The sequence below is a fragment of the Taudactylus pleione genome, unplaced genomic scaffold (genome assembly GCF_031769625.1).
Source record: "Taudactylus pleione unplaced genomic scaffold, aTauple2 ptg000609l, whole genome shotgun sequence".
NCBI lineage: Eukaryota > Metazoa > Chordata > Amphibia > Anura > Myobatrachidae > Taudactylus > Taudactylus pleione.
In genome coordinates, this window is record NW_028285011.1 from 5,495,956 (window position 1) to 5,519,487 (window position 23,532).

Genomic DNA, 23,532 nt, shown 5'->3' on the forward strand with positions numbered 1-23,532 from the left:
CTATCTTTCTATATATCTATTTAAGAATTAAGTTGTCTTTCATCAAACTGAATGGTATATTTTCTAACATGAGTTTTTAGAAGTGGAGTTGTTGCCCATAGCTAGAATCTGATTGATTGGTTGCTATTATCATCTTCTAGAAGGTGCTAGTTAAATGTTAAGTAGAATCTGATTGGTTGCTATGGACAACATCTCCAATTCTAAAAACTCTCACTTTAGTAACTAGATTCCTAAGTGTCCTTTACAAAAGCTATGTGCAAGGCTGTTTTGTGATGTCACATATCTTTGCACAAATACGCTTTTATTTTTTCCCCACTGAGCAGCCAAATACGCACAAATAGAATAGCTCAGTAATTCTGCACTCTCAGAAATAACCTTATTGGCTCTGAATGAGCACATGATTAGGGTCTCAGCCCACAAGCAACACTAACAGCTTATTTCAATAATGCCCAAGGCATTCTGGCAGAACACTAATGTCAGTTGTATTGTTTTACATCTAAATTTTCACAAAAATGTATTTTAACAACTGTACATTATTATTCAATATTTACTACCCCATTGCTATCAACTAAACTGCGGGAGACGAGCCCACTCGTCCTCCACACAGATGGGAGTAGCACCCCATAAGAACTTATCTTGTGCCCTCCGGTCCAGGAGACCACTGGGGACTTCCTGCAGCAGTCGCAGGTAAATTTGGAAGTGTGCACTGCTGTCAAGAATAAAACTCCACCACCTAGAAAGATGGGGGTACATAATTTGAAAGAGGAGAGTCCCCTATTTCAAGTGGTGTGCCCACATAAAGGTTAACGTCTGGTGATCACCAGACATTAACCCTTTGCACTACAGCAAAATAATGTAGTTCAACTTGGCTACAAATAGTTAAGGGGCACCCACTTTAGAAAGAGGGTGATCCCTCTTTTATATGTTGGGATTAGTACATTTTATCTCATGCTATGGAAAACTCAGAGGGGGGGGAGGGGGGCACTATGTGCCCTATTAACCCGTTAGTGACAGATGCAACTGTGGGCACCCATATTTGAAAGCAAGGAGTCCCCACTTTCAAATGATGTTGCCCACTACTAGTAGCTATTGTCTGGTGATTACCAGGCAATATAACCCTGCACTACAGAAAATAGACATTTTCCATATATGGATGGGAGGGCATGTGCCCAATAGTGCCCATAATTACATCTGTAAATGTGGGGTCACCCACATATGAAAGAGAGAAGCCCTTGCTTTAAATGATGTGCCCCTATTACCAGCTACTGTCTTGGACAATATCGCTCAGCGCTATGGAAAAGAAAAGTTTTTAATAGAAGGGGAAATACACGTTGTGCCCGATCTCCCACATACTGGCCTGCACACATATGGGGACACTGTCTTGAAAAGAGGGGAGTATCCTTTTTCAACGAAGCCCTCTCAGTAGTTTTTGTCTGGTGATCACCAGACATTAACTTAAACAATAAAAAAAGAATATAATTTAATTTTCCACATTTGGGGGGGGGACCTAAAGCCCTCATCTACCCTATCTTGTGTCAAATAAAGTAACCTCTTTATTTAATGTGGTAAATTGTCTAGTTTATAAAATGGTAGGCCTTGCTGTACCATATTCTCCCAACACATAGGAAGCATTTAAGACGACCAGCAAAAAAAAAAAAAAAAAAAAATTGCATTTTTATTTCAAGTGCAATTTTTTTCCACAATATCTATACTAATTAATGGTGAAACGAGAACCACAAAGTATTTATTTGTGGTGTTTATAGGATGAGAAAAAATAAATCAGATTTGCGTTTGGTTCTTAAAATTTCAATAAAACCCCTCACTTTTTTGAACATTTGGGTTACATTTTTATTTAACGTGTTAGAATGAGTAAAAAAAAGGACTAATGGTATTTTCTAAAAATACAAAGTCTTCTGAAAAAAAAAACCAAACAAAACAATACAAGGTGTCATTTGCACGGGTAAAAAACAGTTATATTGATGTTGGAATGTGACGAGTGCAAATGTGAACAAATGACCTCAGCACAAGGTTGATAAAACCCTCAGCAGTGAAGGGGTTAAACTGTAACAGGTTTTGTACCTTAAAACATAAAAAATTGGTATACAATGGAGTATTTCAGACCAAAAAAAACACTTTGTATATAAATATTTTTACTCTGTATATAACCTTTCAACTACTCAGGGAAATTAGATATTACAGACCCTGTGGTCCAACAACTGAATATTCGGAACTGCAGAGATACATATGTGGTGAATATACTTATAGATTCCTGTACAGATAATAATCATGTTCCAACAACTGGTTTTATTGCTTTCTTGTATAAAACAAGTTTATCAGTACACAAATCCTTGCTGGCTATTATAACAAATATATCTACAAAAATCATACAAAAAAAAAAGATTTTTAAAATAATTTACATTGGAATTTTACACGAGCTAATATATTAGTGTACTTTGATAATAAAAAAGTCCAATTTGATCCAAAACTAAACTAAATATATACTTTATTAAACTATGCACAATTTACTGAGGTAACCAATATCAATTTCCCAGAAGGTATCTGGGATATATGTTCAGTCATTATATAATAAAAGTTCCTCTAACTTTGTATTACATTTAGAATATATTTTTTACATCTAGCAAAGATACTTTGGGCAATATAAAAATATAATTCAAGTGGTGCCTTAGTTCTGGAATTTTTCTCCCCGATAAATATTATTTTACACAGATACTCAGAGACACAAACATTGACGTATCGGGGACTGCGTGTTTGTGTACTACATAGTTTCTTTTAGCGCAATAAAATATATTTAGGAAAGTGAATGCAGTAATGGCAGACATTTTGTTAAAATAATAATTATACAAATTAAACCTATCAATTATGTAAGAACCTTTACAAAATCAGTTTAGATCACACACCTATAGATCACTATTACCTTGAGTAATAATATATGAGAGGCTTTGATTGACGCAATTACCCGTACTGCCAACATTGGGCTAAGGGGATTGGAGATATTTAACAAATTGTAAAATCTTGATTCCCTGACCCGAAAATTATTCGAATCGTCGAGTCGTGATTTTTAACATTCTGAATTTCCCGTCCGATGATGGATCGCTGATCATCAATGTCTGCAGATTGGTGGTTTTGGTCGGCATTGGGAGAACGGGGAATCGTGGCTCAGGTGTATGGGACTCAATCTAAAGTAAAATCTAATGGTATTGTACACTGTTTAGAATGCAACAATCAATTACATTAATAAAGTGTTGCAATATACAAGGTGTGTAACCAATACAATTTTACTTAACACCTATGTATGAACTAGTGACATCAATGACAAGATCAGTAAAGTCAATGGTCCCTAAATAATTGATAGGATTATTTTATAAATATTGGTTGCCTGAAATAAGAGGGGATTGTGTTTTGACTACAAGTGTTGCCAAAGTTATAGTCGAACGGAATTCCAGAATTCTTTGTTTTGCATTGTATCTATATTTCAGCAACCAGTTTGGTCATAATATATGGCAGAGAAAACAGAAACCATAATTCTTAAGGCACAAAAGTTCAAAACACAAATACAAAAGCCAATTAATAGAAAAAAAAAACAAAAATCAAACAGAGGAAACACATTTGTGTCACTACATAGAGCATTTGAATCAATAAGCTCAGTGTGGGGATTAATTTATTAAAAAATGAATACACATAAGAGGCTAGTATGCTAAAAAATAGTTATAATTGTTTACTTCTTTAATAACAGAACATATTCTATAAAACTTCTAGAGGTTCTGTCTAGATGTTCAGTTTTTTTTGTGCTTATATAAAGCCTTCTAGAGCCTAGTCAAGTGTGAAAGTATAAATGAATAACAGGAGCATTTTATTCTCTTATTTAATGATCTGAGGCATGTCGCTCCATGCCTGGGATTTCTTCTTGGCCAATTCCATCCAAGATGGCTCCTCAGAGACTGAAAGAGTTTGTCGTTTCTGTGGAGTTTTCTCTTCTTTGTCGGTCATCAAGGACAACGGTGAAGCTGCAAAGAGAAAAAATTATGAAAAATGCTTTGCGACATATATATTCAAGTCTATTTCACATATGCCAAAACATTTATTAAACAGTGCTAAATGAACCCTTAAAGGCCCCTGGCCCAGATGGTCTAACCAGGGAATATTATAAGAGTCTATCCGTTAGATTGACTGATTCTTTGACTGCTCTATTTAATGCGATTTTACAATCACGCTTCCTCCCTAGATACTTTACTGACGCTATTATTAGTTTGATTCCTAATATAGGTAAAAACCCTCATCTCCCAGAATCTTATAGGCCCATATACCTTTTAAATGTAGATTACAAACTTTTTACAAAGATTTTGGCGGATAGGCTTAAGACGCTTATTGCCCTTGGTGGTGCACCCTGATCAAACACGCTTTATTTTGGGTTGTCATTCTACTGGCAATATCTGCAAAGTTATTTATCTAGCTCAGTGGCTGGGGTTTTCTGGGAACTCAGATTCCAGTTTTATCTTTTCCTGCAAAAAAAGGCCAACGACCTTGTGTCGTAGGATCATGTTTTCACTACGCTTCAGGGATTTGGGTTCCGGAAGTACCTTATTGTGGATTTTATAATCCTTTAGTTCTAGAATAATGTGTAATGGTTATCTTTCTGACCCTGTCTGTTCGCACAGAGGCACCTGCCAGGGCTGCCCATTATCCCCAATTCTTTCACCCTTGCGATTGAACCCTTAACCACAGCCTTACATCACTTGCCACAGTTTAGAGGCATTCGGGTGGGTAAACATGAGATTAAATTGGCTTTATTTGCAGATGACGTATTGCTTTTTGGCTCCGATCCCTTGGTGTCTATCCCTGCAATTTTACAAACAATTAAGTTATTTGGTTCTTTTGCGGGTACCATATTAATGCTGCCAACTCTGAGCTTCTTCCTGTTACTCCAACTGCCTCTTCACTCTTGCCCTCGTCTTACCAATTTCATCTCGTCACATCTAAATTGAAATATCTAGGTATCTATATTCCTGTAAAGCTTTCCAATTTATACTCCTCCAATTTCTCACTGGTGATACTCAATAGAACTCAGTTACTCTGTTTGGACTTCTCTTCCTTCGTCCTTGCTAGGTCATACAGCAATACTTAAAAGTATAATTTTCGGAATAATAAGAAACCCCAAATTATTTTGCTAAACTTAAATTACAGCATAAAGATGCAGAGCTGGCAATCCCTGATTTACTGGCTTTTTCTAGAGCTGTTGCTTTTCGCTATATTTTAGACTGGCTTCTAGCTCGTTCCACTTATGCTAATTTTCACTTTGGACAAGCCATGGTATTTCCCTGCGATCTTAGAGCTCTGCTTAACACTCCTAAATGTTCCCCTCCTCCCTCCCTGAAAACTAATCTACTCTTTTGGGACTCGTATCAGGCGTGGTGGGCTATAAACAAGTTGTTGCGTAGGAACCAAACCCATTCTAGGCATATTCCCTTTTGTGGTACTCCCTGCTTCATGCCCCCCACAGACAATATTAGATTCTCCCATTGGCAGACTAAAGACATTAGTGCTATAAAATATGTCTTTGATCTGCGTGGTCACTTTCTTTCGTTCCAAGAGTTGGTAGACAGACAGTTTTTTTTTATATTCATCATTTTATTCAATCTCTTCTGGAGACTAAGGACCCTTCATTAGTCCCTAACCTCCCTTCTTGGTTTAATTTACGCTGTTCCTTATAGAACTATATTTTTGTACTGGGATTTAGGGCCTATAAATTTAGAAAAAAACTTTGGACATCCTCCCTTACTAAATGGTCTTTTGATTGTCCCCAAATACTGCAAGTTAAAGACTTATTAGGTAAACTCCCCCTCGTACTGAAATCTCTACATTCTGCGCAATTGCAAGAAATTCACATAAAATTTGTTCACAGGGCCTACATCTCTCAATGCCAGACAAAGCATATGGTTTTGTCTGAATGAAGTTGTTGCCCAAAATGTAACTGAATTGCTCTTTCACAATTTCTGGCAGTGCCCTAAATTGAAAAAAAAAAATATATAAAATTCTCTGGTTTATCAATACTACGTTTGGTTTACATTTAACCCTAGACCCAAGGGCAATAAGGTTTGATTTTTTTTCTTTTTGGGCTCTGCACTCTGAGCAAAGACACCTTACCTCATTTCTCACATCAGGTCCCGAAAAATAATCCCCGTTAAGTGTCGGTGTTGGGCCGGACTTCGGGGCTAATTGGATAGACCAGGGGGATCTATTAGCACCCGAACAATTTTTGGGGTTAATTAGATACCACTCTTAGAGTGTCAATACACTCTTCCTGATGTTGAGAGAAATGTAACAGATTATAAAACGGGGTACTTATATTGAAACTTTAGACCACTACAAGCAATAACATCTTACACCTCTTTGAATCTACTAACTAGTATTTATACAGCCAATTGTTCTCTTCCCAACCTGACTGAATTATCATCGGTATAAATAACAGTGACTGTTTTATAATGTTGTACCTTTTTTTTCTGTACTTTTTCATGGCTTCCTGGTGGAAAATGTGTCTATCTCACCCTGTTTTTATGTACAATTTTTGGTTCTTTATGCACCGACATGTACTCTGTATGGTTCCTGATTATGATCACTATTTCTCCTATTTGCTGTGTTGTCATTGTTGCCTTCACGATATAGGTTTGTCTTTCTTGAAAAACCTCAATAAAATACATTTAAAAAAACAGCTGTGCTAAATGTTCAGGTTGTAGAAAAGTAAAAAGATATGAACTACTATAAATGTGATAAAATTTGAATTATTTTTTTTCTTTATAAGTCACAGACAGAAGACCAGGTATCAGAGTTTGGAATAAACTCCTATAAACAAAACACAATTTTAATGTTGTAATTAGGATATATAACCGCTAACTCTAGTGAGGTATGCTGTATGTGCATAGTATAGGAGTTCTAAGCAAAGACCTCTATTATTACGATCATCATTTGCAAGGTGCCATGACATGTATGCAGCGCCATACACGGGTAAACATAGTATTGCAGAACAACAGTGCATGGGTTCAATATGCAACAATTGAATATGTACATAACACAACAGAGTATGAGAGGCACAGTGGCATACAAGATTAAAAAAAGACAAAAACATGGCAAATACAAATTAATAGATGCAATTTCAACTAAATCGCATGGCAGGCAGAAGAATTTGGCACAGGGCATAAAAGACATGACAAACATGAACACAACTGTTATGCAGAATAAGAAGGATGCAGCTTGACTAAAGTGTATACTAAATCAAATCAGCATAAGACATGAGATGGACACTAAAGGAATATGGAGAGTGGATAGATGTGAAATATGAGGTGAATCCTGTGCCGAGAGCTTATTTACTAAGGGATGGTGTATGAGACAATAGGAGCCAGTGGGACTATGGGCCTAGGGGAGAGAAGTGAAGTGCTGGGACCTGGAATGGTGCGGCCTAATAGGGTCAAGTGTGGTAGAAGGGCCTAGATGGTCCTGGAGCCTGGAGGGTTCTGGGAGTGGAGTAGTCCTATTGGAGACGAGATGGAAGGTCTGGGACCTGAATGGTCCCAGGGGCTCCAATGCATCTGGACTAGTGGGTATAGTAAGGCTCACTGCAAGTCTCTCGCCGTCCCCGGGTGGTGCGATGATGGCTCATCATGGCCAGGCAGTAGTGCGCTACATGGAGGCAGGAGCCCTCGGATCAGACATCCAGCAGCGGGCACGCAGATACTGTCACCTCCACAGATGAGAATGCTGCCCTATGGTGGAATCGGCTCAGGCAGGCCTAACGTTGATGCTGTGCTCCTTGAGATCAGCGTGGAGGAAGTTGAGCTTGGTGGATAGGCCAAAGCCACAGTCTCGAATAAGTGCTGGCAGGCAGCATTCATGCAGTCCAGAGGATGGACGTAAAGTTGCAGTCTGAAGTGGAGGAGAGGTAGGTGATAGAGCAGGTCCTGGGTTACTCCAGATGGTTTGGGGTCCCCAGTGTAGGTCTCACTCAGATATGTCTGCTCCTCCTATGGAAGATTCATTCTAACTGTCCTAAACTAGTTCCTCCCCTCCCACCCCATCTACAGTTGTGGCACACAAATTAAGCAGTGAGAAAAAATGGGGACGTTATTGGTTGATGTGACTAAGGACCTGATTCAGAGAAGCATGCAATGCCGATATTTTTGCAGTTGAGTGATTATCTGTAAACTGCGCATGCATCTGAGTCGCACTGAGCAAGCTTTAACATTACCATAGTCGTACGTAACATGTTTTTGCTCGCAGAGTGACCGATAGTCAGGGAGAGTTTGTGGGAGGTTGCAGGGAGTGGCGGCAAAGAACGTAGGATTGTTGCACCTGTTTTGGGGCGTGTCACTGCCTGCATCTGCGATCCTGTACGCAGTGACAATGGCTCCGGTATCTTAGTTCCCTCGACCATTGTGAGTAGCCATAGGGTTACTTAGAGCTGTAATAATCCTCTGATCTGCGACTGATTGCGTCTTTGTACGCAGATGCTTAGATTTGCAAAGCCACAGGTGGCCATCACAATACAAATCTCGGCGGCTGCGGCATTTGCATAGCATCTGCGTACACGGACACAGCAGCGGCCGCATTAGCGTACATCTTTGCATAAGGCCCTAAGTTACAGGACACCATTACCCCACTGTAACTGTGATTATCTCAGATGCCCAAAGTCTCCACAATATAGGTTAGCAGCAATTGATTGATTAATAAAAGTATAAACATGTGAAATTCCCAAGAGAGCACAAAAATATATACTATTTTATTACACATGAATAATAAATAAAAATAAACCATAGAATTGAAAAAAAGCACATACAAATAAACATGAAAATTTGTCTGGATCAGAAAGGCTGAGTTAATCATAAACCAAATGGTGAATGCAGAGTAATGGTTCATCATAAAATACACCTAATCGACAGGGCCATAACTAGCGGTGAACGAGTGGTGTTGCCACCCAAAGACTACGGCATGGCACCTGTATTGTGCTTGCTGGGAGCCATCCAGAGCTTCAGGTTAGTCAGTTACTTCCTGGTCCTGGCGGCCTCCAACCCATTGTCATGACATCAGGATAATGATGGTGAGCCCAGGGCTCATTATCACCCCACTATACAGCCCTGCTGATCAACTCCATATTTTAGGATGAAATATAATAATAAGGTTCATGATCTCTTCAAAATTATGGTCTGCTGACCCACATGGCACCAAGGATAAAAAAATACATTGAAAAGAGGGGTAAATAGTGTCAGATATAAACGACCAGCTGATTAATATCTATTAGGCAGGAATTCCATGATCTGACACCTATATAATTGCCAGCACATAAGCAGAGTGTCAAAGAGTCTTTATAAGAGCAGTGTGACTGGCCCTGATAGTGTCTGCACCACATTTATACAAGTGTCAGTATTAGGGATGTTAGGGACCCACCTGAGGAGGTCACCGTGACGTGGTAGGTGGGCAAACATCTTTGGCCAATCATGTACTAACAACCTCTATAGAAAACCATGTTAATTAACTGTTTATTATATATATTTTTATACTTATTATTCTAAGGGCAGGATGTACTAAAGTAAAAATGCGGTAAAAACCCCATTTTCGGGGTTTTTACCGCATTTCCATATGCACTAAGCCCCGGCCACCCTATTATCGGTGCGGAGGGTAACGCCAGAAAACCCTATCGTTACCCTATAGAAGCCTATGGGCTTCTTACTGCACCTAACACTTCGCCGCCCCCTGCTAGCCCCGCCATTGCCAGCCCTGGCCCTCACTCACCTGAGTGTCCTGCGTGCTGGCCCGTGCTCCTCCTGGGTCCTCCACCTCCTCCTAATCATCTTCCGGGTGCAGGGAGGAGGAGGAGCCCGGGACTTCCTGCACAGGTCACCAGGAAGTTCCCGGAGCTCGGAGGGGACGGGGTCCCACGGAGACCCACTCACCCGCCGTCGGCTGCTTCGCAAAGGGCAGCTCTTATTGCAAGAGTTGTCCTTTGCGATACTAATCACATATGTTAGTACATATGCGATTAGTAAGGTTGCGGTGACTGGTGGAATGGTCACCGCAACCTTAGTACATCCCGCCCTTAGTACTTAGAGTGTGCATCTGCTTCCCCCCTTCTTTCTGCATTAGAACTACAGGTCTCAGCATGGTAGCACCTCTTATTATGTTGAAATTAGGATGTGCAGCCCATCCCCCCCCCCTTTTTTCCAGTGTCTCCACCACCTCAGTTTACACTTGTAGATCTTAGTATAAGGGCCGTATTCAATTAGAAGCGAAAAGACGTTTTCGCATGGTTTTTAGCAATAATTTCGCACACATACAACAGGATCAAACACTGGTGTATAACTGTAGCTCCACATTGGTGTTGTAAGGTATAACAAATGAATTTCTAGTGTATTTGCTCTTATTTAGGAATGCTACATATGTGTATGCAATAGCACGTAGAGCGCACAGACACCTGTATAATATGTACTTTTTATTATGCGAGACAATATAAACTTCATGTACGCAATACACTGTTGTACTGAATCTGCATGCAAAAACTCTAAATATTTGTAAAGCTGATAGTGCGGAGCTTCACAAATAAACAACTATGATGAGTCATACTCCTTGGACCCACAGGCATAAGGTTGCAAAGGTCTTGAGAGAGCTCTTTGCCTTTACCCATCATGAGATGTTTCTTGTGTGACACCTTGGTAATGAGACACCTTTTTATAGGCCATCAGTTGGGACTGAACAAGCTTATATTAATTTGCACTGACAAGGGGCAGGATTGCTTTCTAATTACTGATAGATTTCAGCTGGTGTCCTGGCTTTCCATGCCTTTTTGCAGCTCCCTTTTATCAATACTTTTTCCCTGTGTCATTTCACATTATTACACATAATTAATTTATGGACATCTATGGTTTGATTTCTTTGCATGTGTGGATTGCATGGGTTGCTGCTGACATTTGGTGAAAATGTCATTACCATAGCCCCATTATAAATATATTTACTGAGAAAAATGTTGATGTGTTCAATACATATTTTTCCCGCTGTATTTACAGTACAGTATTGTGTTTCTGTTGGATATATGCATGTATTGGAGATTTTAGGGTACCCTGTCTGTGGGGGGGAACATGCATTTATATAGGATACTTTATGTAGCGCATACAGCCCCATACACTATAAGTAACTCCCACACACATTCATTAACCCATGCTTATGGCCAGAATAGGTAAACGGTCATCTGTCAGTGACATGCCCTTTTAATTCTAGTTGCTGATGGGTATAGATAACTTTCTTATTTGTGGATTATTGTATGTACTTTATTAGAGGGAGAGGAAAAAGCTGCCTGCTATCTGTCTTTATCATTGTGTAATGAGGATGTTAGAGATGGTTTCATGAAGCTCGTGGCTGATACATGGTGCTGCACTGCCCATACCCTTGAGCTGATGTGTATAACGCAAGCCATGCACAGAGCATTATAGGAAAGAAGCGTTATTACAGAAACTCCCAAATCAGTCTGTGTGTGGCCAGAATGCACAGCAATGGCCATCAGGATGAAACATATGTTCTGAAAAGTCCAGTCAGCAGATGTTGTCTGGTCCTGTAGACACTAAAAGTGGGTGTCTCAGTCCTTGCACATTTGGATGCATGAATATACACCAGGGAAGATCTTTGTAGCAGCATTAGAATAAAGTCACAGACATAACTGCAGCAAAAGACACAAGGAAGTCCACAACTGCATCCTCAGAATCAGGCCCTATGAGGACAGATCCCGCCCCCTCGACAGACCCCACCTCCATTAGGGTTGCTTCCAGAAATTTCTCGGGCTGGTTTTCCATCCCATTCCGTCCCTGTCGCTACTACATGCAATAGTTTTATCAGAATATTTCGACTAGAACCTTTTGACTAGCCTAAAATGTGTTGCCTTTGCTGTGTTATAGGCCGATTAGTACTGAATGATGTGGAGGTACAGTGGCTGTGAAATTTTTCCCAAACTTCAATGTCCCAGAGCCGGATGAACGCTCTCCTTAGATTGAACCAGGGTTTCCCAAACTTGGTCCTTAAGGCCCCCTAAAAGTCCAGTTTTTAAGGATATCCATGCATGAGCAGTGGTGGGTAAATCAATCTGAGGTACTAATGAAGTCACCTGTGCTTAAGCATGGATTATCCTTAAAACCTAGACTGTTAGGGTGCCTTGAGGACCGAGTTTGGGGAACACTGGATTAAATAATCATTTGCAGAAGGTAACCTAGATAAACTATTATGTATAATATAGTGTGACCTTGGGAGCCTTGACACTATAACAGCAGCTGATCAGTTAAAAAAAAAAAAAAAAGGTTACACCCAACAGTAACCCCTCAGAAATATATATAGAAAAGCAATGTAATAACCAGTCGGCACTAGTGTCACTACCTTGAGGAAGAGAGGTGAACCTCTCTGAACGTGTTGGTTGGAGTGTGACTATACTGAGGGATTGAAAAAAAAAGGATTCCAGACTTTCTTCTCAGACAAAAGGTGTCCCCGTGAGGTTTCTGGAGACCGCCAACGTATAACATCTACGGGCCCTTTATATGAGGGAGATCTGGTAATTTCCCATTACATAACCTGTTACAGCATCAAGCTGAATTACATGCACTAGAGCAAAATTTACATATTGACGTTATATGATCAAAATTTTATATTTTAGAAGAAATAAATTGTGTTTACCTTATTACACTATGGTTTTGTGTTTGATCAGGTGTCTTACATGATCTACACGCTTGGAACGAAACAGACCACTTGTGATTTAAAGATGAAGAATTAAGGGAAGTACTCTTTATCTTTTTGTTTTAAGTTCATGACACTAGCGCCGAATGGTTATTACATTGCTTTTCTATATAAACCTAGATAAACTGTTACGTCCATCACAAAAAAACAACTTTGTAAACAAAGTCACCTCCTATTTCCCCGCGTCCATGTGACCATATTTTGGCACAGGTGCGTCTGTGACTTTATGCAATATACTAGTATAAGCCCTTCCCTGGTGTACAGCCTTGAGTCTGTTTGTGCAACAACTGTGAAGCCCACTTTGTACATCTTTAGATACAAAAATCCTGCTTGGTGCGTATTTAGGCACCATGGTAACGCACCAGCCCCAGGCTAGCTGCAGAATCTCCGTCAGAGCATGGCCTCTAATGTTTGCAATTAAGGGTCTGAGTTGGCAATGGGTTCTGCGACATATCATACCCATTATCACTCCCATATCATACCCATAAGATGATATATCTCAGCGCATCTGAATAGACATCTCCCAGTCACCGGCCAGGAACGCCCAATACATTTCTGAGACTGTGAGTCTAAATCCATTCAGCGACTATGTGACACATCCGCTGTGCACATTTTTAGCGAGATGAATGCGCAATTATAAAGCATGAAACATTTGCGTGAATATCTGCATTTGCATCCAACAAAGAATCAGCCCATTGTGTTTCCCTTCCCAACAGCCCTCCCTCATACCTAGACCTATGTTTCCATTTTCTATATTTTTTCTTCTAGAAGGAGATAAAGCACAACAATTTTAATCATTATCTATTTAAAAGAATGATGGAGATGGTGCTGCTACAATATTGTAACACCGATACGGTTATCCAAGACTTCAGCTAGCTAGCTTACAAGCAAAGCTGGTCAGTGACTGGAGCAGCAATGATCAGCCAATAAGAGATAGCAGGCAGAAACTCTGTAATGAGTCCTTTAGTTTGGTACGGACATAACTCGCAGAATTAATACTCGTGAATGGTGAGGTGTAGGATATGAAGATAACTTATTGTGATGGTTCCACATTAATATACATCTGAATGGCAATTCAATTTTAAATTGTGGACTTCCTGTGATCATGTATATTTGTGTGCGGAGCCTTACAGGTATATGTAGCGTACAGCATACTAATATACTGTACAGTATTTGTGGGGGTGATGGCAGAATGTGAGATTTTACCTAATAATTGCTAGGAGCGAGGACACAATAAGGTATACGGATTCCTTACACAGTGTTTGTGCTTTGGAAAATAACAGAGAACAGCAATGTGTTGCTATATTCTGAAAGTAAACCAGACTGTGAGAACAGCCCCTTCTCACCATGCACAGGATGTGGCAGTGTGTTTGCTCTTTGTCTCTGCTCTGCGGGTTTGGTTTCAGAAGAAGCTGCAACAGCCGTGTTTGTGGTTTTGTTCTGGAATAGGTCAGTCTGCTGCTTCCGGTGAACCTAAAAAGACATTGGAGGGGGACATTTTGTGTTAAACAACGTGACTTACATATCACACAACAGACAACTAGGCAGGAGCTGTGGAAATTTCCACAAGAACCAAGAAGACATTTGTTTTCTTATTTGAAACAGTTGTGAGGAATTACCTCTGTTCTATCTTTGTTTTGTTTTTCAGGCTCCTGGCTTACAATTCTTTGTGCATAGATGGGATGCTCTTCCCTAAGGCTTTGCTGTTTCTGTAGAGCTATGGACCTCCAGGCAGGTAGTGCTTTGCTCTCAGACTCTGCTGTCACTACAGGAGGAATGCTTTTCTCTGCAATCACAAAAACAGTGTCAGCATGTGTTCTACATCCTTTACACTGATATAATTACCAAATGATCAAACAAGGTCATCATAGATATAGTAGTAGTTGTAGGCTATCTGAACAAATCTGTCTACTGCATGAGAACTGCAGCCCACATAATCCAATTACTGCCATTTATTTGATCACTTGATATAAACTGTGTTGATACTTTATAGTAAGTAGATATAATAACTGGTATGGCAATGAGCACAGCTGTGCCTAGGATGCCCTTATTGAACTCTGCCTATGTGACAATGCCCTGTCACAAACCAGTTCCGCCTCTTTGGGCGCAAGTGTAAATGCCATGGAAATCTGTCCCGCGCTCTATTTTACATTTGTTAGACCCTTAAGTGACCTTCACAAATTGCTAAAACGATTCGCTCTGTATGAGTTCGCCATCAGCATGCTTGTTGTTCATGAATTCTATAAATATAATTACAATTTGTGTAACCCTTTATGGAAATTATTACTACATTTTATATATAGAGCACCACAAGTGGTCCGCAGCACCGTACATACAGTACAGGGTGCACAGAACATTACTTTACAATACAGTAACCAAAATATAAACAGAGCACAAGTAACAAATAGCAACAGAATTCTGTTGGCAGTCATTGAAGTGCTTAAGAAGGCTGTAAGACAGTGGGGAGGAGGACCCTGCTCTTAGGAGCTTACAATCTAGGGGAGAGGGGAGACAGACAGATGACATGAGGCAAGAGTGTGTAGAGGGGGACCTGAGTGCAGGAAGTAAGCATGGTAGAGATGGCTGAGTTGGGAGGGACAGAGACCTGGTAGCATGGTTATGTGGTGGAAGGGTATGCTTTGTTGAACAGGTGGGTTTTCAGTGCACATTTGAAGCTCTGCAAGGTCGGGGAGAGCCTGATCGAGCAAGAGAGCTCATTCCAGTGGAGGGGGGCTGCACGGGCAAAATCTTGGACACGAGAATGAGATGAAGTAACGAGGGTAGAGGAGAGGTAACAGTCATTGGCAGACCAGAGTGAGCATGTAAGGAGATGAGGTAGGAGATGTAGGGAGCAGTTCAGTTAGAGAGGGCCTTGTATGTGAAGGTGAGGAGTTTGAAGAGGATTCTGTAGGGGAATGGGAGCCAGGGCAGGTTTTGGCATAGGGGAGCAGCGGAAGTAGAACGGTGGGAGAGGAAGATAAGTCTAGCTGCAGCATTGAGAACAGATTGCAGGGGAGCAAGATGGCAACGTGGGAGGCCAGTAAGGAGAAGGTTGCAGGAGTCGAGCCGAGAAATGATTAGAGAATGAATAATCAGTTTGGTAGCATTCTGGGAGAGGAAAGGCCTAATGCGAGTGATATTGCATAGCTGGAACAGACAGGATTGAGCCAGAGATTCAGTGTGGGGGGTGAAGGAGAGGGTGGAGTCAAGGGTGACACCTAGGGTGCACCTTCTGTTATGTGTGATGTAGTGTGCCACTGGCATGCCTAACTACAATCACACAATCTGTGGGATTAGGTATAAATACAGGTACTTAGTCATGCTTATATTGAAAAGGAATACTATTAATCCAGTGAATAAAATGAAATTTAAAAATTGTACATAAATGATAATTAGAGGGTGCCAAGAGGGGGTGGGGTTGCTACTTAGCACACAGGTTTCTACTCACTGTGGGTCTGGTGTTAGCTTATTATGGTGGGTAAGGAATGGGCTATAGCACATCAGTGACCTCGGCTGAGCAACATTAAACGCTGTGCAAAGTGACCCTATTGCTATTGGCCTTACCCCTTGTAGGCTGCATGCAGAGCCTTGGCCCTTACAAAACTGTGCTCTTAACCTGGATGGATCCAGGCGTGCCTCATACCTTGAGGCTGCGAGCATAGCATGGGGATGGAAAAAGCAACAGGGCCTGGAATTACTCTTGGTGGCCCTAATGAGAATATTGTAAATCACAAAATAGGAAAAACAAATTGGTTCAAAATGAACATAAAGGCCTTCCTCCAAATGGCCATTTTCTAGGCTATGCTATTTTCAATAACAACACATTCAAAGGAAGTGTCACTTTTGAGTCAAATGCAAACTGACGTTTTAGGAAGCTGTATATTACATCATGAGTTATTATTGTACCCATCTACAGCTACACTTCTAGAATTGTATTAATTATGTGATCATTTATTGTCCTTATTTACTGTGCTGCCAAATGATTAAAACATAACTGTGTATTAAATTTGCACAGGAAAAATAAAATAAAAAATAGTTGAAATTAACTTTTGGATGAAGAATACAAACTATTGATGCTTGTTATCTACCATTACATTCAAAATAACCACAACAAAAAGAGCAGTAGAAAACAGAGTTTTCTATAGTTGGATTAGACATGATGTGTTGTTGGAAGGCAATTAACACGACAACGCAGGACATCACCACCACCTACGCCTCGCATCCCCCTAGCGGCGTGCAGGAGAATATGTGATTGTTGGGCTACCGTTTGTACAGGTGAGGTGTGCACCGCACATAACATGATGTAACATCACCTGAATTGAAATGTGGAGAACATCTTACCAATGTTTTTTTGTAAATTGGGTCTTCTATCAGGAACTTTCTGTTCAACCTTGGCCTCAGAAGATTTTAATTTCTTCTCTTGACTGGATCCAGAATCTGCTGCTTCTTTATTTATGTTATTGTCAGCAACTGTTATATTTTGCAAAACAGGCTTTTTGGGCAGTGATGATCTTGCTTGTGACTCTTCAATTACATCTACTTTACATTCACCTTTCTCAATTATGGAGCTGTGCTCAGTGTGCACACCTTCATTTAATTTGTCCTTGGAGACTGGCAAATGCCCTGTGTTTTCCTGTTTAAACTCTGCACTGTGTCTCTTCACTGTGCTTGTGGTTGGGTTTATGCCATCCCTGTATCTAAGGGATAGGGATGTGGATCTTAGCTTTACAAAAAAAGGGTTCTTGTCTTCAGTATCTGTTTGTAAGTCAGTAACCACAGATAAATCATTGGTATCTGGCACAGCACTCTGGTTTGGTGTAATGTTACTAAAGATTGCCTTGTCTACAGCAGACATAGTCTCAGGGTCAGCCAAGGTCTCCCTTTTCCTACCTGTGGGTTTATTTTCAGTATGGGTGGTAGCAGTTTTGGATTCCTCTTTCCATGTCTCAGTTTTAGAAGTACCTGGTTTCAGGACAGATAACTTAATGTTTTTCAGAGCATCACCCTCAGCAGTTGCTTTTAACGTAAAGCTGCCAGTCCGAGGCCTTTCCCAGGCTGCTGATACAGAGAACTTTCTTTGTGCACCCGTTTCTGGGGGTGACTTTTCTGATTTTTTCTCTATATTCCCAAGCTGGTTATTTTCTTTATCAGAGAAAGGTTGTTCAGTTGTATTCTGGCTCTTTTCAGACAATGAATTCTGAAAAAGTCTTCTCCTAGTAACGAAGGATTCCTGGGGATGTCCAAGAGGTGCAGTCCTTGATATCGGGACTACTATCTCCTGTGCAATAGGTGGCTTGTCATTGACGTCACCTGGTACCTTGCTCTCAATAACTAAGCGTTTATCATTACTAGCTAAAAGTGTTATGGGATAGACATCTTTATCTAAGGCAGTCAAGTTAGCAGAGCCAATACTTGTTCTCCTACCTGACGAACCCATCAATTCATTCTGATCATTAATATTTCCATCTAATGCTGGATTTGTAGCCCGTGAGACATTTTCAGACTGCAGGGTTACTGTGGTGACTACATTCAGTCCTAGTGACCTGTCCTGCACTGCTTCTGGAGGAGCCACTATGGTCCCCAAAGACACTTCTTCACTATCTTCTAATGGTGAAGTAGAGTTTCCATTAAGGCTGTCTTCATTGTGCAGATGGAGATCATCATTTTTATCAGGAGTCTCTACTGATACAGACGTAGTCTCTTCTAATGTATATGTTGTAACATCTTCCTCTTCCATACAGGTCAAATCGACCAGTGAGTCTTCTTGTAGTGTCTGGAAAAAAAAAAAGAAAAATGAAAAAAAACTGTAATGCCACATTGAAACAAAAGCCAAAACAAAGGAAAATGGGTCACAATGGATTGGTAACACATATGAAGTACATTTCTAACATAACTTAACTATATATTTCTACTCGTAGAATTCTAAGTTGATTTTGTTTTTTGTCACCTCAACTACAGTTGTAGATTATCAAAAAGTAATTAGCGGTTTTAGAATGTACTGTTCTTTAGAGGTTTAGGTGGGCCATCACTTCTATATTCAGTGGGCATTATGTATTGAGATTTGACATGTATTACTGCATGGTTTTGGAAGTCACATTAGAATTAGAAGTCAAGCAAATAAGATCTTAGACTTGTGCCTTCAATAATCCACTCTTCCTTCTGCAGCAATTCTTCTACCACTCACTTATATTTACTGCCTCCCCTGATATGGGATCGGTATGAAATACCGACAGTCGGGATCCTGACAGGGTTAACATACCGACACTTGCTGGTCAGTATGCTAACCCTCCCCCTCTCCCTACCCCAACGTTCCCTCTTTGGTGCCTAACCCTAACCTCCCCCCCCTAGTGCCTGAACTTAACCTCCCCCATCCCCGCACCCTAAACCTAACAGTCCCCCCTTACTGCCTAATCTTGACCCTCCTCCTAGTGCCTAATCCTAGCCCCTAAACCTAACTCTCCGCCCAACTTCGCTACTTACCTTCGGCATCCCGGCAGTTGAGATGCTGGCGCCAGGATTCTGACCAGCGTCGGTATTGTGGCGCCGGTAATGTAAGCGTTGGCATCCTGACCACCGGGATGCCGAACGCATCCCCCCTGATATATCTGCCATGCACATTTTTACCACACTTGGCAAGACCTTTATTGTTCTATATTGTCCACACCAAATGTATTCCTATACCTAGGGACTAAATTGAAGCACTGAGTGATAATTCACTTAACTAAACAATACCCAGTGAGCTGGACATAAGATCAGCAAATTATTAATTTACACACAGAGGTTATATAACAACAATACAAGATGTAAAAAAAAAACATACACCCTCCAGATTCACGACACTAACTATACAACTTTAGGATTAGAAAGTGATTGGTGTGCAAATCACTATGGCTAACCTAGGCAATACATCTCCTGAAGGGTCTAAGATCAGTGACATTTACATACTAATCACTACCTAAACCCAAAATTGTATAATTAGTATGCTGATCTGGAAGGCGTATGCTTTCACATTTTGATCTTTTTACATCTTTATGTTTTTATATCACTTCTATGTGTAAATTATTAATTTGACGATCTTATGTCTGGTTCACAGGGTATTATTTAGTTAAGTGAATGATCAAGCAGCGCTTCAATTTTATTTAGTTCCTTGATTTTATTATTTTTGGGAAACGGACAAAATGGGATTTTGGTACCTACCGGTAAATCCTTTTCTCTGATTCCACAGGGGACACTGGAGGTGCTTACGCTGGGGTATAGAGGCGTGGATAACTGGAGCTGGCACTTTAAATAATTTAGAAGTGTGAAGCTCCTCCCCCTCTATGCCCCACCAGCCCTCAGTTTAGAAAATGAAAACCGAGAGTAGATTGAGAACAAGCTGAGTAAACAAAAAAAAGGAGAGAACAACAAACATGACAGAAGCATCCAACATACGGAACGAGCCGAACAGGTGGGCGTCCAGTGTCCGCTGTGGAATCAGAGAAAAGGATTTACCGGTAGGTACCAAAATCCCAATTTCTCTTTCATCCACTAGGGGACGCTGGAGGTGCTTACGCTGGGGACGTCCCAAAGCTTTCCCCACGGGCGGGAGCGCTCTGTGGCACCTGCAGAACAAGGCGGCCAAAACGGGATGCCGAAGTAGCAAACGTATCAAATTTGTAAAACCTGACAAACGTGTGAACTGAAGACCAAGTGGGCGCACGGCACAATTGTGACGTGGAGGCTCCTCTACCGGCCGCCCATGATGCACCCACAGAACGTGTGGAATGAGCCGAAATGGACGAAGGAGGCCGACGGTCAGCACTATCATAAGCCTGATGAATAGTCAGCCGGATCCAACATGCCAAAGTCTGCTTAGACGCCGGCCAACCCCTCCGAACAGCATCATAGAGGACAAAAAGCGACTCAGACTTACGGAGGGACGCTGTCCTGGCAACATAGATGCGGAGAGCCCTAACCACATCCAAGGTAGAAGATCCACCAGAGTCCTCCAGCAACAACGGTACCACAATAGGCTGATTGATATGGAAAGCCGACACAACTTTGGGAAGGAAAGTGGCTACCGTCTGGAGTTCCGCCCTATCAGCATGAAACACAAGGTAAGGTGGCTTACAGGACAGAGCACCCAATTCCGAAACTCTACGAGCTGAAGCGAGAGCCAGGAGGAGGACAGTCTACCAAGACAGGTACTTAAGATCGACTTCCTCCAAAGGTTCAAACATGGGCGACTGAAGAAACAGAAGCACTAAGTTTAGGTCCCAGGGAGCTATCGGAGGTACAAAAGGAGGCTGCACGCTCAAGACCCCTTGAAGAAATGTCTGCATCTCAGGAATGAGGGCCAATTTTCTTTGAAAGAAAATGGAGAGGGCAGAAACCTGCACCTTTAGAGTTCCCAGCCGAAGGCCAGAATCCAGACCCGTCTGAAGGAAAAGCAGAAACCGGGACAACCGAAAAGTTCTAGACGGAAGACCCCGACTGGAACACCATGAGATATAAGCACGCCAGATGCGATGATAATGCGCAGCCGAAACTTGCTTCCTGGCGCGTAGCATGGTGGGAATAACCGCGTCTGGGATGCCCCTGCGTCTTAGGATATCGGTTTCAAGAGCCACCCCGTTAAACGCAGTTCGCTAAGTTGGGGTGTATGAATGGACCCTGCTGTAGAAGATCCGGGCGTAGAGGAAGGGGCCATGGATCGTCTGACAATAGGGACCGAAGGTCCGAGAACCAACTTCTCCGAGGCCAGTTCGGAGCTACGAGAATTACAGAGGCTGATTCTTGTTTTATCCTTTTTAGAAGACGAGGAAGAAGCGGAATCGGAGGAAAAAGGTAAACTAAGTCGTAGATCCACGGACTCGTCAGGGCGTCTACCGCTTCCGCCTGCGGATCCCGAGTTCTTGAGACTTATACTGGGAGCTGACGATTCAATCGCGACGCCATGAGGTCCACCTGAGGACATCCCCATCGACGTATCAGCGCGTTGAACACCTCTGGACGAAGCTTCCATTCCCCGGGATGCATATCCTGTCGATTTAGGTAATCTGCTTCCCAGTTGTCCACACCCGGGAAGAATACCGCCGACAGGATTACTGACTGTTTTTCGGCCCACCGAAGGATCTGAGTTGCTTCCCGCATAGCCATGCGACTCCGAGTCCCTCCTTGGCGGTTGATGTAAGCGACGGCCGTCGCGTTGTGGAACTGAACTCTTACCGGACGAGCCTTTAGAAAGTCTGTTGTCTCTATCAGAGCATTGTAAATTGCTCTGAGTTCCAACACATTTATGGGCCACTTCTGTTCTAGAGGGGACCATCGACCCTGAAAGTGATAATCGAGGACTACTGCTCCCCATCCTCGAAGGCTGGCATCCATTGTTACGATGATCCAGTCCCACACTCCGAATCTTCTGGCCGCTAACAGATTGTTGGATTGTGTCCACCAAAGAAGGGCCACTCTGGTAACTGGGCTCAGACGGATCTGTCGATGAAGAAGCAGATGAGACCCTGACCCCTGTGTTAGCAGGTCCAGCTGAAACACCCTGGAGTGGAACCGGCCAAACTGTAGTGCCTCGAAAGCTGCTACCATCTTCCCCAAGAGACGCAGACAAAGAAGCAGGGACACCTTCCTTGTTCTGAGGACCAGCTGAACTAACAACCGGATATCCCGGGCCTTATCTATTGGAAGAAAAACCCTTTGTGAGGCCGTATCCAAGATCATGCCCAGAAACAGAAGTTTCTGGGACGGATTGAGATTTGATTTCTTGAAGTTGATTATCCAACCGTGTTGGATTAGTGTCTCATATGTCAGTAAAGCCTGATTTGATAGAAGAGATACCGATGGAGCCTTGAGTAACAGGTCGTCCAAATAAGGGATTATGGCCCTCATTCAGAGCCGTACGCTCTGAGCAGAGCGCACGCTCTGAATGAGGGCCGGCCTCCATGAAAATGGAGCGTCCTCCTAGACGCTCGTATAGCTGTGGGTCACCACCCACAGGCTATACGAGCGTGCAGTTTGATGGGCGCGATGGTCTTGACCATCGCGACCATCGAAACTGCGAGCCGGAGCCTGCGGTTGAGGTTTTCAACCGCAAGCTCCGGAGTGATTTTGGCTCTATCAGAGCCAAAATCACTCCCACTGACATCACTAGTGATGTCAGTGGGCCGGCTTCTGACGGGAGGCGTTCCCGTGGGAACGCCCCCGTCAGGGAGACACGCCCCCAGCACGTCTACCAAAGGGGGCGTGCTGTCAATCAACATCGACAGCACGCCCCCTTTGATCAGACACAACGAGCGAAGGACTTTCCTTCGCTCGTCGCGTCTGGCGCATGCGCACGACGGAGCTCCCTCCGTCGTGCGCATGCTCAGTCCAGAACATCGACCCACTTGCGAGCGGACAGCCGCTCGCGAGTGGGTCTGAATCAGGCCCTATGTTCACTCCTGATGACCGAAGGTGAGCGATCATGACTGACATGAGTTTGGTGAAGACGCGGGGAGCCGAGGATAACCCGAACGGCAATGCCCGAAACTGATAGTGATCCTTCAATATGGCGAAACGCAGAAAAGCTTGGTGAGGTTCCCAAATGGGAACATGGAGATAGGCATCCTTGATATCCAGGGATAATAGTAACTCCCCTGGTTCCAAGCTCGCTATGACTGACTGCAGAGACTCCATTTTGAAGCGATAAATCTTCAGATACAGGTTCAAAGACTTGAGGTTTAAGATGGGCCTGACTGAGCCATCTGGTTTTGGTACTACAAACAGGTT

The 23,532-nt window shown here is 42.2% G+C and overlaps 1 protein-coding gene across 3 annotated transcripts in view; it reads right to left on the reverse strand.

Moving 5' to 3' along the window:
• Positions 1–1,927: 1,927 nt before the first annotated feature.
• CRACDL (CRACD like) overlaps positions 1,928–23,532 on the reverse strand; it is a 103,636-nt gene continuing 82,031 nt past the window's right edge. For all 3 annotated transcript variants that reach the window (XM_088454045.1, XM_088454046.1, XM_088454047.1), the window contains 4 exons: positions 17,116–18,547; positions 14,394–14,560; positions 14,121–14,247; positions 1,928–4,025 (listed from right to left, as the gene is read on the reverse strand). In XM_088454045.1, the coding sequence (XP_088310171.1) occupies positions 3,880–4,025; positions 14,121–14,247; positions 14,394–14,560; positions 17,116–18,547 (1,872 nt within the window). In that variant the 3' untranslated portion in view covers positions 1,928–3,879. The remainder of the gene's footprint in view (positions 4,026–14,120; positions 14,248–14,393; positions 14,561–17,115; positions 18,548–23,532) is intronic.